General features: G+C 33.3%; 1 protein-coding gene across 4 annotated transcripts in view; it reads left to right on the top strand.

Annotated features, from left to right (window-relative positions):
* OXR1 (oxidation resistance 1) overlaps positions 1–18,701 on the top strand; it is a gene marked incomplete at both ends in the record, with an annotated part of 102,777 nt that overhangs the window by 15,362 nt on the left and 68,714 nt on the right. For 3 of the 4 annotated variants that reach the window (XM_079722381.1, XM_079722383.1, XM_079722382.1), the window contains 3 exons: positions 6,550–6,632; positions 11,544–11,651; positions 13,299–13,412. In XM_079722381.1, coding sequence (XP_079578507.1) covers positions 6,550–6,632; positions 11,544–11,651; positions 13,299–13,412 — 305 coding nt within the window. Of the gene's footprint in view, positions 1–6,549; positions 6,633–11,543; positions 11,652–13,298; positions 13,413–18,701 lie in introns of those variants that run through there. The other variant, XM_079722384.1, reaches the window with a different exon arrangement.

Consider the following 18,701-nt stretch of genomic DNA (forward strand, 5'->3'; position numbering starts at 1 on the left):
GGCGCAGTGGTTGAGAGTCCGCCTGCTGATGCAGGGGACACGGGTTCGTGCCCCGGTCTGGGAGGATCCCACATGCCGCGGAGCGGCTGGGCCCGTGAGCCATGGCCACTGAGCCTGCGCGTCCGGAGCCTGTGCCCCGCGACGGGAGAGGCCACAACAGTGAGAGGCCCGCGTACAGCAAAAAAAAAAAAAAAAAAAAGCTGGGCCAGTCATTAAAAAGTCTACAAATAACAAATCCTGGAGAGGATGTGGAGAAAAGGGAACTCTCCTATGCTGTTGGTGGGAGTGTAAATTGGTGCAGCCACTGTGGAAAACAGTATGACGTTTACTTAGTAAACTAAAAATAGAGTTGTCGTATGATCCAGCAATCTGACTCCTGGGCATATATCCGGTAAAAACACTAATTTTGAAAGATACATGCACCCCAGTGTTCACAGCAGCACTATTTACAATAGCCAAGACATGGAAGCAACATAAATGCCTATCGACAGATGAATGGATAAAGATGTGGTATATATGCCCAATAAAATACTACTAAGCCATAAAAAAGAATGAAATAATGCCATTTGCAGCAACTTGGATGGACCTAGAGATTATGATACTAAGTGAACTAAGTCAGAAAGAGAAAGACAAATACCATATGATATTGCTTATATGTGGAATCTAAAATATGATACAAATGAACTTATATACAAAACAGAGGCAGACTCATAGGCTTAGAAAACAAACGTATGGTTACCAAAGGGTAAGGGAAGTGGGGGAGGGACAAAGTAGGAGTTTGGGATTAGCAGACATAAACTACTATATATAAAATAGATAAACAAGGTCCTACTGTATAGCACAGGGAACTGTATTCAATATCCTGTAATAAACCACAATGGAAAAGAATATGAAAATGAATATGTATATATATGTATAACTAAAACACTTTCCTGTATATCAGAAACTAACACAATATTGTAAATAAACTATACTTCAATTATAAATAAATAAATAGCTGAGTGAAAACAAAACAAATTTTATTGAGGGTATTAGAATGCTAACTGATATGACTAGATTAGGATCTGAGTGCTGACAGAGGCCCAAGGAGGAGCAGCTCCAATTTGGGATTGCTTTTTTTCTCTGGGGGTTGTGTTGATTCCAGAAGCAGCAGCTGAGAGATTGAGGTGCTTTTGGTAGCCTGTTGGGTATAAGGAGACAGGGACAGAGTACAAGACCCACCACAGGAGAGGGGTGAGCTCCTCTCACTTAGGACCCCAAAATGCTGTACCTTAGGATACAGAAAAACTGAAGTGGCTAGGCTCTCATAGGATGGTAGCTCAGCTTTAAATTATCATTCCTGCAACTGCATTAGTAAGATCTCGTATTGCTAGTGTCCTCAAGTATTTGGCAGAAACAAACATCTTTTCTGGAGAAATACAGCTTTCTTTGTGTCAAATTCTGTCTATAGACCATTTTTCAAATTTAGTATCCACTATATAAAATATAATTAGGCACCTGACAAGATAGCAGAAAAAACAAGAAAATAGAAACAGACCCACAGGAACTCTGTATCTTGTAGTTATCAGATTTAAAATAGCTGTGTTGAGAATGTTGAGCTAATTAAGAGTTTTGTAGTGGTACAAACTATAAAAAAGAAAAATGGATATTCTAAAATTGAAAAATGTAATTTTTTAGATTAATGTAATTTAAAGGTCTTAATTAGGATCTTTGTGGATGAAGTTAACAGCAAATTAGCGACTACAGAAGAGAGAATTAGTGAATTGAAAGATAGGTCAGAAGAAAATATCCAGAATAAAGAGAGAGGGACAAAAAAATGGAAAATAAAGGAGGGGGCAAGCTTAATACAAAATATAATTAGAAGTTCTTGGGACTTCCCTGGTGGCACAACGCAGGGGATATGGGTTCAATCCCTGTCCGGGAAGATCCCACATGCCACGGAGCAACTAAGCCCATGCGCCACAACTACTGAGCCTCCGCTCTAGAGCCCATGAGCCACAACTGCTGAGCCCACACATCACAACTGCTGAGCCTGCACACCACAACCACTGAAGCCCGTGCACCCTAGAGCCCATGCACCACAACTACTGAGCTCACGCGCCGCAATTACTGAAGCCCGGTTGCTCTAGGGCCCACGTGCTGCAGCTACTGAGCCTACATGTCACTCCGCAACAAGAGAAGCCACTTCAATGAGAAGCCTGCGCACCACAACGAAGAGTAGCCCCTGCTTGCCACAACTGGAGAAAGCCCATGCCCAGCAATGAAGACCCAACACAGCCAAAAAAGAAAAAAATGATTTAATTAGAAGTTATAATGTGTGTATATTTGAGTCCCCAAATGAAAGGAGAGAAGGGGGGCAAAAGTATTATTTAATGAGAGAATGGCTGAAAACTCCAAGACTGATGAAATACTTTAATTCACAGATTCAAGCATCCCTACAGGCCCCTAGTGGAATCAATACAAATCTTACTAAAGATGAAAAATCTTAAAAGCAATCAGAACAAGTAGTCAGTGATGTAGTGATAAGATTGACAGTTGATTTCTCAACAGAAACAGTGGAAACTAAATGGCAGGGGAAAATACCTACCAGCTTAGAATCCATCCCCTGTGAAATTACCCAGAGCTGCAATTAAAATGGTAAATATGAGGGCAAAACTAAATGAATGTTGACTGTCTAGAAAAATAATAATGTCTCACAGTGTTTTTAAATACACATACATGTAATTAAAGTATGTAATAACAATTGCATATAAGTCTTGGTAAAGGCCCATAGTTTCTAACATCCTTACATTATCCAGAAAGATGATAAAAGTGCTAATTAATATTAGATAGTGAAAAATTAGTAATTTAGGCTGTAATCTATGGGATGACCACTAATATAATAGTTAAAGAGTATGTCAAACTTTAAGGCAAAAAATATTGTAAGAAAAGTTTCAATATACCGGGAAGATGGAATCTAAAACAATTAGTAGGTGTTCAGTTCTTAATTTGTATGAACCTAATACCACAGTTTCAAAATATAGAAAGCAAAGTAAGGAGACTTAGGAGGACCTGAATAACCCGCAATCATAGTGGGAGATTTTAACAGTAAGAATAAGCATGCAGAAGCAGACCAATATGGATGTAGAAGATTTGAACAACAAAATCAGCAAACTTAATCTCATGGATGTGGAGATAGGAGTGTGTGTGTGTATGTATGCATATCCACACATACACACAAACACGCATATAACACTACAGTACAGAATACACATTCTTTTCAAGCACGTATGGAGCATTTACTAAATTTATATGTGATTATAGAGCAAGTTGCAACGAATTTTATAGGTTTTAACTATTTAAGAGTATTTTTTTCACCACAGTACAATTAAGCTAGAAATCAGTAACCAAAATATAAAAATTTTAAATTGTCATAGATTGGCAAATTAAGCAATATTCTCTAAATAGCAAAAGAAGAAATAGGGTAAAAGCCATAAAATATTTTGGATGGAATTATTAAAATACAGTGTATCAAAACTTGTAGGATGCAGTCTAGATGGGAATTTCTTGTTTTAGATTACATATATTAAGTTTTTGCTTCTGGTAATGATGGAGTAAAATCTAACTCCCTGCTCTTTCCACTATACCAGATAATTATATCTCAGGGAAAGTCATATATATTCATTTATTTATCAGATATTTATTGAACACCTACTATATGTCATGCTTACTACTGTATTAGGTGCTGGGTATATAGCATTGTTTCTCAGCCTCAGCAGTGTTGACATTGTGACATTGTTATTTTTGGGGGGGGGACTGTTGTGTTCATTGTTTAGCACACAATGTTTAGCAGTATCCACAGCCTATACCCATTAGATGCCAGTAATACCCCTTCATTTTGATAACCAAAATTGTGCCTTGGTTTTCTCAGTTGTAAAATGGGGATAATAATGATACCCACTTTATAAGGTTGATTAATTAGGTAAGACAGTAAGTAAATATAAAGTCCTTAGAACAGTGCCTGGAATATGCTAGGCACTTGGTAAATGTTAACTATTATTTTGATTGTCAAATATCTATGCATTTCTAAACTGTAATAATTTTTGTAAAGAAGAAAAATAGGACCTCTCCTTTCCATACTCCCAATCTAGATTCATGTTTGCTGGCAACTGTCTTTAAAAGGGTATTATAAAGTTACCATGTAAGAGAGGGTATTATAAGGTTACCAAGTAAGAGACGGGACTAGGTAACAGCTGTGATCACTTTCAACTCTCAAGTATTGTGATTATATTTTCATATTGATAGAAAAGAATGATCAGAGTATTTCATTGTACTCTGGTACTTATATTTGTGAATACATGTTTTAATATTGGTTATTAAAATAATTTTAGAACTATTTTTATAATAAATATTATTACAATATATTTTACAATTTTAAATTATTAAAGTAAATACTTTCAATTTGTTTGAAACTTTAAACTGCAGAAAACTGGTATATTAGTTTTTTTGCTCTGAACTGCACTCCATGGCGAACTTTTGAAAATGGTAGTGCAGTTGCAAACTTAATTGTGATTAAATGTTTAATGAACTCTTTAACGGATTGAAAAACTACTGTTAGACAAATAAGTATAGACTAATGTTTACGCCTGAAATCAATTAAGAAGGGATATATATTACTAGTTAAAAGTAATCTGTAATTGTATTTTGCATTGCTTTTAAATTGCAAAATGAGGAAAGTGTTTTTGGCTCCTGCTGTTTATGAAATAGCAGAAATAAATTAATTTTTAAAATTTATTTAAAAGTAGTTTTAATGTTTTATCACAAAAAATCAAATTCACATATATGCTGTTCATTGGAGAAAATATTAGAATATAGTGATAAGCAAAAATATTGTCTTTCACTAAGAATTGTACCATTTTGCATTCTCACCATACCTTTAGAAAAATGCCTCTTTTTCTACAGCCAGACGGTATATATATATTTTTTTCCTTTGTCCACTTTTCTTTTAAAAAAAATGGCTATAAGAATTGTGGCAGTTCTAGGTACAGTTCAAGTTGTAGCTTCAAAACATTAGTTCATTCAAATGTGATGCTTACCTTGTGTCAGGCTCTTTGTTAGGCACTGAGAAGTCGTCGTAAACAAAGCAAGCACGGTGTTTTATAGGTTACAGTTTAGTGGGAGAGATTTAAAAAGAAACTTTAAACTGTGCCAGATGCTGTGAAGGAGACAAAGATGTTCTGTGACTAATAACAGAGATCTGGCTTAGCCTGGGTGATCAGGAAGGTTTTAGGACAGCCTTTTTAAATATTGCAGAGCTAACTGACTTCTTTCGGATTCAGACTTGATTATTAATACTATTTTTGTTATTGTTAATGCTTCATTAGAACCATTCACCCAACTGAGCTAATTAGATATATATAAGCAAACTCTAGTATGGTCAAAATGTCAATTAAGATTGGATAGGTGGGGCTTCCCTGGTGGCGCAGTGGTTGAGAGTCCACCTGCCGATGCAGGGGACACAGGTTCGTGCCCCGGTCCGGGAAGATCCCACATGCCGCAGAGCGGCTGGTCCCGTGAGCCATGGCCGCTGAGCCTGAGCGTCCGGAGCCTGTGCTCCGCAACGGGCGAGACCACAGCACTGAGAGGCCCGCGTACTGCAAAAAAAAAAAAAAAAAAGATTGGATAGGTGGAGAACAATGAAGTAGATATTTTCCAGATTCTTTAGGCTTAGGTAGAACTAATTTTTCTTTGAAAATTACTGTTTTAATCTTACAAAAATTGAGTGTGAGTATAGCATTTTGCTGTGTTTACTATCTTACTCAGTTTTGAGTTTTTTATTAGTTTTTTAGAGATTGATTTTATTTAAAATTGTTTAGATAGGAGTGGTATTTTATCAGTTCAGTGCAATCTGTTACATGAAGTATAGATGAGAAGATTAACATTAGTACAAAATTTAAACTAAAACAGATACCATAAACTTGGTAATGATGTGTTCAAGTGAAATGTCTTGATAAGCAAGTGAAAAATAGTTGGCACTCTATCTGAAATGAAGTGCATAAAAGTATGTTTGTATATGAAAGAGTATCTTAATCTACTTCATGGTATATGTAAGGAATTCAGTAATTTAATACAATTCCATAGAGACGACTCTGTCTTTTACTATGATTGTAGAAGTAGAGACACTGTGAAGATTAATGTTACATATTTCAGACTTGGTTTGGTTAAAATCTTCAAATATAGTTTTATTATAATCAGGTTAGATGTGTTGAAAGATATGGCCCTTAATTTACTTTTTAATACCTTCCTTTCAGCTGACAGTTACTTAGGTTTTGAATTGACTTCCAGTTATTAATAGTGTTTCATACTGGTCAGTTCGTAAAGCAAGCAGGAAGGAAGTACATTTGCTTATTTTGATACTCGGTTGTATTTTAGAGTGGAGAATCCTAAGTAGCAAGCTGTATTATTGGTGAATCCAGTAGATACCTGCCCAGTGAGCTCTATTTAGCAGTCCTTGACATTACTGTGAAAGGAAAATGAATTTAATAGGGTTTTGCATCATTTTTTTTTCAGACACTGGCCAAAAGAAGACCCTAGACAAGAAAGATGGGAGAAGAATGTCTTTTCAGAAACCCAAAGGGACTACTGAATATACTGTAAGTTATTTGTTTTGAAAAAGCTGATTTCTCTTTGTGATAGTCTTATTTGAGACATTCTTTGCTTATGCTGTAAATAAGACAAAGGTTCCTAATTGCCTTATTTTAAAAATCTGTACACCACTTTCGATAACTGTTTTACTAATAATAATGATACTTCAGTTCTTAACTGTATTTTAGGATTTTTTTTCCTTAAAGAAAAATGTTATTAAGTGTGATATAAACATAATTATTCTAGCAAATTTAACAAAATGATAATTTACTTGGAGTTAAAGTTCCTGTGGTACAATAATTTTTTATTAGGTTAGACTTTTAGGGAAATATTTACTTTTTTAGAAATGTGATCTTCATTATATTCCCAGCAGTGCTAACGATAATGAAAATGGCAGATAGAATATGGAAAAAACAAGTTGATATTAATTTTCCAGAATAACCTCTTACATTAGATTATTTGCACTGATTTATGGCTAAGTTTCTATGTTCTTGAAATGACCCTCAAATTTCCTTGCATTCAGCTTTCCACATTTCTGGTTACTATGGAAAACTGAAATGAGATATGTACTTTAGTCTGTGATGTGCTGCTTCTTTGATTGAATGTAAATGTTGTTAGATAATTTTAACATGTTAAAAATCTGTTATTTTAACTGAGCTTAATTTGTGTTATTTTATGTTTTTCTAATATGTTATTGTAACTGTATTAAGAAGAAAATAGCAAGTTGAAACAATTTATACATTTTTGTCATCATGAAGTCTTCCAATCTTGGTTTGAGTCTTGATTATTTTTCATAAATTCTAAAAATTGAACAAATTATCAAAACCTTGAGTTATACTTTATTTTCATATACTGTATAATTGACAGTTTGAGATTTTAAGTATTTTAAAAAGGTTTGAAACCAGATAATTTAAGGTAGAATTATATTTACTACTATCAAAAGAATCTCCTCTTAAATATATTATAAACTTGAGTGTGCTTGTACCTTCTCTGCATGATTGAGAAATTTGAGAATATAAATTCAGACAGTAAAATATTGAGTAATGTAGTTTGATGTATTCATTAGTGTTTATTAAGACATAAGAATGTAGGCATGAGGCATAAGATGTTATCTACATATGTAATCCTGTGGTTTTGAAGAATTACAAAAGTTTAGTTGGTTTTGAATTCAGGAGTTTACCAATTTTTTTCTTGTAATTCAATAAAACTTGTGTTATCGGTAGCAAATTTAAATTTAAATTAAGAACCATTATTTTGGGCAAAGGTTAATTGAAACTTGGCCATTTGTATCCTTGGGTTCTGCATCAACGGATTCAGCCAACCATGGATGGAAATATTTGGGGAAAAAAAATTCCAGAAAGTTCCGAAAAGCAAAACTTGAATTTCCCTTACTGGCCACTATTTGCATACATTGTATTAGGTATTATAAGTAATCTAGAGATGATTTAATGTATATGGAGGATGTGTGTAGGTTATATGCAAATAACTATGCCATTTTATATAAGGGACTTAAGCACCCATGGATTTTGATATCTGTGGGGATCCTGGAACAAATCCCCTGGGATACTGAGGAATTACTATATATTTTTTCTTATGTTATAAATGACCTTTGGGAAATAATCAGTTACTGATAAGAAAAGTTATAAAACATCCTCTAGGAGATCTTTGTTTTCATTTTTTATCCCTTTGTTTATTCCCAATGCCATATCCTAAAGAAAGAAACAGATGTGTTTCTAAAACTAAGATATTACTGTCTTCTATTCTTATTATAATTTGTAAAATCTTCGTATAATATCTTTATATAAGGTACATAACATGATTTTTGTATTTGGGAAAAATATATTTTTCTATATTTCTTTTGAAATCTTTTAATATCACAGTGTACTCTCAACATTTACTTATTCTAAAATATTTATGGTTTAGCTTAAATGTATTTCCAGACCACCTAAATATAGTATAAATTAGTCATTGTACCTTAGATAGCTTTAAAGTTAAAATCATACATATATATTACATATGTGTTTATATATGCACATACACGCCTAGTTTTTAACTATAAAATTACTTTCAGTAGGATCAAGTAGACCTTGAAAATGCTATACATAACCATTTTCTTCCTAGTTAATTTAATATCCCTGTACCATTCTACCGAAAGCCTTGTCCAAGGTCACTAATGATTTTCTAATTATCAAACCTGGTGGCTTTTTCTTTGTTGTTGCATAACACTTACTGTTCCTTCTTTCTGGTTTTACTTGCCTTCTCAATGTTCTTTAATGTATCTTTCAGTGAGGATCTGTGAATGGATAATCAGGCAGCGTCTGAAAAGTCTTCATTGCACCCTCATTCCTGGTAGTTGAGCTGCCTATAGATTATTAGGTTAACAGTTATTTTCTGTCAGCACTTTGAATGTAGTTATCTATTATCTTATGCCCTTCTGTTGCATTTTTATTTTTGTTCATTTCTAGGCAGTCTTCTTTTTTTAGATTGTTTTTTGAAGTTTACTTCTTGTCCTTACAGTTCTATAGTGCCACTGTGATGAGTCTAGATTCAGACAAATTTTTATCTTACTTATTGTGTTTCTTTACTCTAAGGAATCATGCCATTCATAAATTCTGGAAAATTATCAGCCATTATTTCTTTGATATATACTCTCCCTTCTCAATTTATTCTTGAAACTAATTGTACTACATTTTGCTATCATTATGCTTCATTGCCCTGTTCTTGCTAACATTTTGACTGTATCTTACACCTCTTTCACTGGTTGTTCTGCTCTTGTTGATTCCAAATGTGAGTAGTTCCTTGTATCTTTTCACTTTCCCATTTACATTCTGCAACTTGGAGAGCTTAAGAACTTTACTGTATGAAGTAAGACCCAAACTTTTTTCTATTTCTGCCTTTCTAGATGCTTACATTTCCTACCACCACTTCATATGTAACAAATTATAGCAAACCTTTTACCAATTTTTTCTTCATCCTTGCCTAATGCTTTATTTTCTTGTTTCCATTTTCCTTCAATCTGTTGTCCATCCAGGTTGGAATTTTTGGATTTAGCATCAGTTGATCATTAATGTTTGCACCTCTGACGTAATACAACTACTGCTCTATTACAACCTCATTCAATCCATTCCTGTCTTCTCTTGAGTCTTATCTGAAAATCTTATACCTTTATCTCTTTCTTTACATTTGTATGACCTTAAAGATGATCTGCTGCTGTAGTATTACATTGGTTTTTCTGCATCCATTCTCTTGTGTCATTAATCATAGACCTGTAGCCACTAATCGAAGATGCCACTCGGCCTAACTTCCTTGCTTCATATTGGTGTTTTTATTACTTTCATTACCACAACTGATAGGATCATTGTGAAGATGAAATGTGTGTTAATTAATATGAACTTTGTAAACTTCCAGATGTTTCTGCAAAGTAAAATTGGTTTATAGAGAGCTTTTACATACATTTTCTCAATGAGGTAGGTGACATACCATCTCATGTCATAGATGAGAAAGTGTGCATGGAAGAAGAGAGCAGAGCTGGATTATTAGTCTGTGTCTTTGGCATCAATTTGGTTTTACAAAACTATTAAAGAAAAAAAATATATTTATTGTTTTGGTTTTTTTTACCCCCACATACATATCTACTTTTCCTGATTTTCGAAGTCTTTTACAGTCTAATTCAAAATGCCCTTTCAATCTCATCCTTTTTTGAGATTTGGCTCTACTTACCTTCCTAAAATCCTAAATTCATGAGTGTACCCTGGATGGTTTAGGAGAAAGAGATAGTATCCCGCAAATGTGTTTTGTTCTTTTCTGTCTCCTGATATGTCAGTTCTGTTCTCTTCACTTTGAATGTTCTTCCCTTCTCTCTACTTCTCAAATTCCTGCCCCTTCTTCAAGATAGCTTTAGGGCTTCCCTGGTGGCGCAGTGGTTGAGAGTCCGCCTGCCGATGCAGGGGACACGGGTTCGTGCCCCGGTCTGGGAGGATCCCACGTGCCGCGGAGCGGCTGGGCCCGTGAGCCATGGCCGCTGGGCCTGTGCGTCCGGAGCCTGTGCTCCGCAACGGGAGAGGCCACAACAGTGAGAGGCCCACATAACGCAAAAAAAAAAAAAAAGATAGCTTTAAATCTTTTCCATAAAGTCTTTCTTGGACAATTTGGAGCAAATATGCTGTTGCTCTGTCTGCTCAGAGCTTCTGTTGCATTTGTTGTTTCATTTAAATTGCTCTTTATCTTTTATATAACCTTTTTTGTCTTTCTTATTTTCTAACTAGATTGTAAATCCCTTATGCACTAAAACCACTTTGTTGGACTTTATCATTCTCTACAGAGATGCTTTATGTATAGAGAACTCTGAAGGAATACATTGATCAAATGACTTTTTCTTTCAGGATAATTGACAATTAAATCCCATGATTTAAGATTTCTATAAATATGATCATTAAAATATACTGATTCAAAAACATATTCCTCAGCTTTGGTTCAAATATATTTTCTAATTTATCTATTTAAATGGCAGATTATGTAAAGATCATTAGAAACAGCACTTTAAGTTTAATACAGGCATACTTTGCTAAAGTAAAATTCGCTTCTAGAAGTTACATATGTTTTACAAACTATATTTTAAAATCTTTGTAAAATAAAAATCACTTATTTGTGTTTTGAAAATTATATTTTGTATTTTGAAATTGCTTGAAGTAGAGGCCTACATGTAATTGTGATGTATTATGATAAAGCATATACTCTGTATCATAATAGGTTGAGATCAGTTGCTAACAAACACAAAATTTGTCAAGTTATCCTATCTCTAAAGATGGAAATACCAGTTATTAGTCAAATGTAAAATTGGTCCATAGACATATTAATGATCATTAAATCTCATGGTTTAGTTTTTCTGTTTTAACAGATTTTCTTTTTCTCTTAAACAGGTTGAATCAAGGGATTCTTTGAATAGTATAGCCCTGAAATTTGATACAACGCCCAACGAACTTGTTCAGTTAAATAAGTTATTCTCCCGAGCAGTTGTTACTGGACAGGTATCTTTTTTTTAATGCATTGATGGTTAGAAGCAGCATCAGTTGTAAGACAAAAAGTATCCATTGCAATATAGTTAATTTAAGAAGAGTAATTTTATGCATACTTTGAACAAATCACATTGGTTCTAGGAACAGAAAATTAAATGTCACTTATATCCATGTGAATTTTTCTTAATACATATTGAAAATAACTGTTGTCTTTTCAAATATAGTTTTAAAGAGCTTTAAAAAATATTCAAAGCAGTACATGTACCTGATAAAAAATTCAAACTTTTTTAAAGGTAGTTTATCTCAGACTTACAGTTTCCTTTTCCAGAAGCAACCACAGTTACCAATATGTATCCCCTTCCAAAAATATTCTAGCCTTTCTTTCTTCTTTAAAAAAAAATAAATAACTTTGATTCTGGAAAAATGTTCTATTTAAGCATAACTCAATCTCAGATTTTTTCATGTATGTAAAGTATTGCACTCTATTAATATATAGGCATGCCTTGGATATATTTTGGATTTGGTTCCAGACCACTGCAGTAAAGCAGATATCACAATAAAGCGAGTCATAGAATTATTTAGTTTCCTAGTGTGTATAAAAGTTATATTTACACTACACTGTAGTCTGCTAAGTGTGCAATAGCATTATGTCTAAAAAAAGTACATACCTTGGGCTTCCCTGGTGGCACAGTAGTTGAGAGTCCACCTGCCGATGCAGGGGACACGGGTTCGTGCCCTGGTCCGGGAAGATCCCACATGCCGCGGAGCGGCTGGGCCCGTGAGCCATGGCCACTGAGCCTGCGCGTTGGAGCCTGTGGTCTGCAACGGGAGAGGCCACAACAGTAAGAGGCCCACATACCGCAAAAAAAAAAAAAAAAAAAAAAAAAGTACATACCTTAATTTAAAAGTACTTTATTGCTAAAAAATGGTAACCATCATCTGAGCTTTCAGAGAGTCATAATCTTTTTGCAGCAGTCACTAAGCACAGATCACCATAACAAATATAATAATAATGAAAAGTTTGAAATATTGGAAGAATCACCAAAATGTAACCCAGAGACAGGAAGTGAGCAAATGCAGTCGAAAAATGGCACTGATAGACTTGCTTGACACAGGGTTGCCACAATCTTTCAGTTTGTAAAAAACGCAGTAACTGCGAAGTCCAATAAGGTGACACAATAAAACGACGTGTGCCTGTATTATGGTTTGACCAAGCACAGTAAGCTTTAGACTTTCTACTTTGTTGCTATTGTAAACATTGCTCTAGGAAACACTCTTGTTTGTTTCTCTTTTTCTTTATATGCACGTATATCTATGAAGTCAAGTCCTAGAAGTAAAATGGTTCAGTTAAAGGATATGTGCATTTTAAGTTTTGCTGGCTGTTGACAAATTGTCCTTTAAGAGGAACACCCATAATTTATAAGAATTACTGTTTCCCTTCACTGTTGCCCACAGTCTGTGTTATCAAACTTATCTAAATTAAATATCTTTTTAAAAATTTTGTTAGTTATTTCAGTAATAAACATTCTTTTAATCTGAAGGTTTTAATTTTTAAAATTTATTTCTGAAGATCATTGTTAATGGTGCTTGCTTAGAGAATACCATCTGATGATTAATATTTTAGTTTGACTAAATCTTTATGTGAATATTTTCTTCCAGGTTTTATATGTTCCTGATCCTGAATATGTCTCCAGTGTTGAGAGCTCCCCGTCTCTAAGCCCCATAAGTCCTCTGTCACCAACATCATCCGAGGCAGAACTTGATAAGACCACTGTAAGTTTCCCTTCTTTTCAAAGCTATCAAGAAATGTCACAGTATTTGTATATATCATCATTTTTTTAATCCTACTTTGCCTATGGCTTGAACGAAATTTTACTTTTTTAGTTTGTTAATTAAATTTGTAAATCCCAGTTTTTAAAGTGAAACATTAAATCAGACAGCTTAAATTGATCACTGTTGGTGGTAGTAGTAATCCAATGATATTCATCAGCCCTTTTATAAATATATAATAATTTAACTAAGAAAGGAATTTTACTTAACAAACATGAGTGTATCATGATAGGAAGTCCATGTCCAATTTGATTTTTATTTGAGTTTCTGTGAATGTTTATATAATACTTAAAACTCTAGAGTTCATTTTTGGCACACTTTAAAAAAATAATTTATGGGGACTTCCCTGGCAGTCCAGTGGTTAAGGCTTCGCACTTCCACTGCAGGGGGCACGGGTTCGATCCCTGGTCGGGGAACTAAGATCCCACATCCCACTGCCAAAGAAAAAAAAAAAGAAAAAAAATTATTATCTTAGTTGTTCTTTAGAATATTAATTCGGAGTAACTAATAGTATATTAATCTATTATTTTCTATTATTTATTAATTTATCTAGCATTTTAAAGGAATAGATGTTCTATATGTTACATTTTACAAATGAATTCCAAGGAAAAAAACTTTATTTAATACTTTTGATTAAAATCCCTCTGACAGGAATTATGTTTTTTTGTGCCTTTCCTGTGTAAAGTAATACTAATCATAATTTCCCATTTTCATAATGACCCAGTGATTATGTTTACATGTAAAAGGTTATTTCTCCATTAACTGGCTAGACTCCTGTGAGAGATTCTTCTGTGTTGCTGTGCTGATTTTAGGAGACATCCTTTTCTCTGCCCTAATTTGCACTCAAAGTTTAGGATACCAAATGGCATACTGGTAACAAAACACAAATTATTAATGTTAATTTGCCTATAAATTATTAGGAATTATTAGTTCCTAAGCTCTAGTATTAGACTAGTTCCATTTCTCTCATGGAGTAAAGGACATGATATTATTAATAACTATTTGTTTCCTTGCCTAGGGACTTTTTTCTGTGCGTTTGTGGTGAGGGAGGGAGGGAGGGAGAAATGGGGTCTTTTTCAAATGTTTTATTTGTTGGCTATCTTATAAAAATGACAACTACTTTAGAATTCAGCTACATGAAAGGAATATATTACATTTATTCTCATCATCGACGAAAATGGAAGTCAGTTTCTAATGATACTGGACCAAACGATTACTGGACCTTTTTGAACATGGCCATGCCATTTTCCCATGGGACTTAACAAAGAGATATATTCATAAGGGGCAATGACAAAGGAGAGCAGTGTAGCCTTTGGTTAATTTAGCTTGTGTTCCATACCCTAAAGCAAAATTGTGAAAAGCTAGACTACTTACCTGAATTAGGATTCCAACACGGATAGTCTGAGTCCAGAGCCCATGTTTTTTTACTAGCACTTTATAGCTAGAAATTGATAGCTCAGAAACTACTATTGATTAGTAAATAATTGGACCCAACCCAAAAAGATAAGTAATATTCAATCATTGTGAGTGTAGTAAAACCTGTCACTTTTGCACTATCATCATCTTGTAAAATTTTTTTAATCTAACATTCTTTTGTAAATATAAAAACCTTTTTTGTTTGTTTACCTCCTTTGATTTCTCCTCTCTGCATCTTAAATTTATTTATTATGCTAATGCTATTTTAGGCTAGAACTACTAGTGTGATATATTTAGGATGGAATTCAGAGGAAAAAAATTTTAAATAAATAATATGGAAAAGTGAAATGGTTTTAAATACTTTTAAATTTCTGCTTATGTTACTATACTCCACTGAAAGATGGGCTAGCAGTTGTATTCTCTTTAATATAAAACACTCTTTAGTATACTCTAATAAATCTAAACGATAATAAAAGTAGAGTACTTATAATGTGGTAAGAAAATATAATTTTGAAATTATATTTCATGGTAGTAAGAAAATATAATTTTGAAAACAAATACTACTAAGAGATTCTATGGAAGGCCTAGAAGGTCTTACAGGAGAAAATATATAGAGCATTAATAGAGTTTAGGCACATTAAAAGCTTCTTTTTAAGCATAGGCAATTATTCTGCTACAGTTACTATTAACATTAAAAAATACTTACTATGCATTTATTAATGAGGAAACTAAGGCATAGAGAGAATGAGTAATTTACACAAGGTCACATACTTAATGAGTGGTAGAGCTGAGATTTAAACCCTGACAGTCTACATCCAGGTTTTGTGTTATATTCTTAACCACTTTTTGAACTAATTGATGAAAGGGTAAGGATTAGCAGTACAGATTCTCTGTGACTGAGACATACAATCTAAAATTAAAATATATGTGTCCCAAATTGTAGAAACTAGAAAGTTTGTAGTAAAGAGCTATGTGGAAGTAATGTAGCACATTTTTGCTTACCAAAGCAAAAATAAAAGTAAAGCAGATAATCGGAAGTATTGCTTAAAATGATTAAAAGGTGAACAAAAGCATTGCTTTTTTTTTCTCAATATTTAAGATTCTCTGGACTTTTTAATATGTTGTTCTTCTGTTTATGTAACTTAAAAAAATATTATTTGCCTGTATTAATTTCCTAGGATTGCTGTAACAAAGGATTACAAAATGGGTGGTTTAAATCAGAAACTTACCTCACAGTTCTGGAGGCTAGGTGTCTGGAATCAAGATGTTGGCAAGCACCTTGTGGGGAAGGATCCTTCCTTGCCTCTTCTAGCATCTGGTGTTGGCCCACAGTCCTTGTCATTCCTTGTCTTGTTGGACAGATTACTCCAGTTTCTGCCTTTGTAGTCACATGGCTGTCTTCTTGTGTGTTTGTGTCTTCACATAGTGGTCTCCTCTTCAGATAAGGAAACCAATTAAATTGGATTAAGGGTCCACTCTACTCCTCCTGTGTGACTTCAGCTTAACTCACTTCATCTGTGAAAAGCTGATTTCCAAATAAGATCGCATTCTGAGGTGTAGGGGGTTAGGACTTCAGCATATCTTCTTGGGTGACACAGTGAAGTGTCATAACGTTGCCTTTTATAAAATTTCAAGAGAACCACATTGTTTAGTCAGGGAACTTTAGAAGATTTTCTAACTCTAGTCAAATAAGGTTTTTTTTAAAAAGACATTCAGTGACTATTCTCTGTACATATAGATGAGAAAATATATAAAAGAGTGATGTTAATTTCTTACAGGCTTTTGGGGATCTTGAGAATATTTGTGAAATCTAATAAAATAAACCTCCCTCTATTTTAATCATACTAATCACATAATTCATTGACATCCTGAACTTATATACCTAAAAACAGACACTAAAGTAATAGCACACATGCAAGAAGTTAAAAAAATTTTAGTTAGAAATATCAGTATAGTTTGAAGAGATTAAATATAGCATATGCTTCAGAAATTGTTCTCACATGTGCCATCCTTAAACTAGTCACAAACATGCCTCTCCCCTCTTTCCCTTCTTCCTTACTTCCACCTCCTTCCTCTCTCTCTCTGTGTATAATATTATATATTTAAACTTAAAATAAATTTAAAATCACTAAAATATATAATATATAAAATATATTTTATCTGATATATAACATATAAATTATAATTTTAAATTTCATGCTTTTAAACCTAAATTTTCATATGTGATTGTATATACTTTATTATATAATAAACATAAGCTTATATATTACATATTATATTAAAATAAAGTTAAACAACTATAAATGCCGTATGTATAAATAACACATGAATTATATGTTACCTATATATCGTATAATATAATTTAGCTTTGGTGCTTTTAAACTTAAATACCAGCAGTTTATTAGGGAATTATAATTTTTTAATATGTGCTTTTTAAATGATGGTGCTATAATTATACCTTAGTTTTACATTCTTAGAACAAAATTTTATATTTGAAATATGTGAAAATATAAAACTTCATAGTAGGACTTTGTATTTATATAGATTTTAGGAAAGCATTTCTTTATATAGAAGAAATTTCTATATTTGTAACATCACAAATAAATAGTTAAATTACTGGGTGAGAGTTTTCTTCTAGATTCTGAAAGCAAGCATTGTTCTCATAATTAGAATTTAAAAATTGATCCTTCTTTGCTTTTTAACCTGGTTGCTAAAAAGCTGAGTGCCAGATCCAAAACTCCAAGTACAACACTTAAAATTGCATTTTATTTTTTCTTCACTCTGATATTTTTATTTTTTATTTGTATTGTATTTTATTCTGTATGTTTGTTTTAAGAGCCTCAAATTCTTAAGAAGTGGAGTTTAAATAAATTCTGAGAGTGATAGTTAAACATAACAATTTATAGGAAGTAAATGGTACCCATCATATTTATTGGATTGAGTGAAGAAACATAATATATATTGCTTTAAAAATAAACATTTTATTTTAGATTATATATTATATATGTTGTATGAAATAAATATAAATGTTGGTATTTCTGTGCCTGTATGGTTTTTCCTCCTCAAATTTTGTATGCCTTACCTACATGTTACCAAAGAACATTTCTACATATTTTCAATCACTAAAGAACAAAAACTCCATAAAGCCAAGGCAACATGGGAAAAGGAGAGTTTGGAGTTGCTAATTAGCTTATGGTAATGATTTATAATAATACTCTACAAATTATATAATATTTAATCATATTGTACAAAAAAGATGACCATAAGTCAACCGTTTTTGGGTCACTTGTCATAGCATTGCTTTCCTTTTGCACATTTGAACAATTGAGGTGACAATTGAGGCTTGGTAAATAAATGTTTATAATCCTATGTTTTTAAGGACCTTTCCATCCCTAGTGGCTAAAACAAAATTGCACAAAGAAGCTTCAGAAAGCACTCAAATAAGCTTATTCAAATCACCTTAAGAAACAGAATCTGTAAATTCAGAGAGATACAGAGATACTGATACTTTGGATCATGTACATGTATGTAAGTTAAAATGAGGTCTGATTTCTCTGAACAACTTTGATCTTTTTTAAAGAAATACTCTTTTGTGCTATACTTTGAGCATTCATTAAGCTAATCTCATGTATTCTTTTTTTTTTTTTTTTTTAATTAGTTTCTGCTTTATAACAAAGTGAATCAGTCATACATATACATCTGTTCCCACATCCCCTCCCTCATGCATCTCCCTCCCTCCCACCCTCCCCATCCCACCCCTCCAGGCGGTCACAAAGCACCGAGCTGATCTCCCTGTGCTCTGCGGCTGCTTCCCAC

The sequence above is a fragment of the Hyperoodon ampullatus genome (assembly GCF_949752795.1).
Source record: "Hyperoodon ampullatus genome assembly, chromosome: 17".
Classification (NCBI taxonomy): domain Eukaryota; kingdom Metazoa; phylum Chordata; class Mammalia; order Artiodactyla; family Ziphiidae; genus Hyperoodon; species Hyperoodon ampullatus.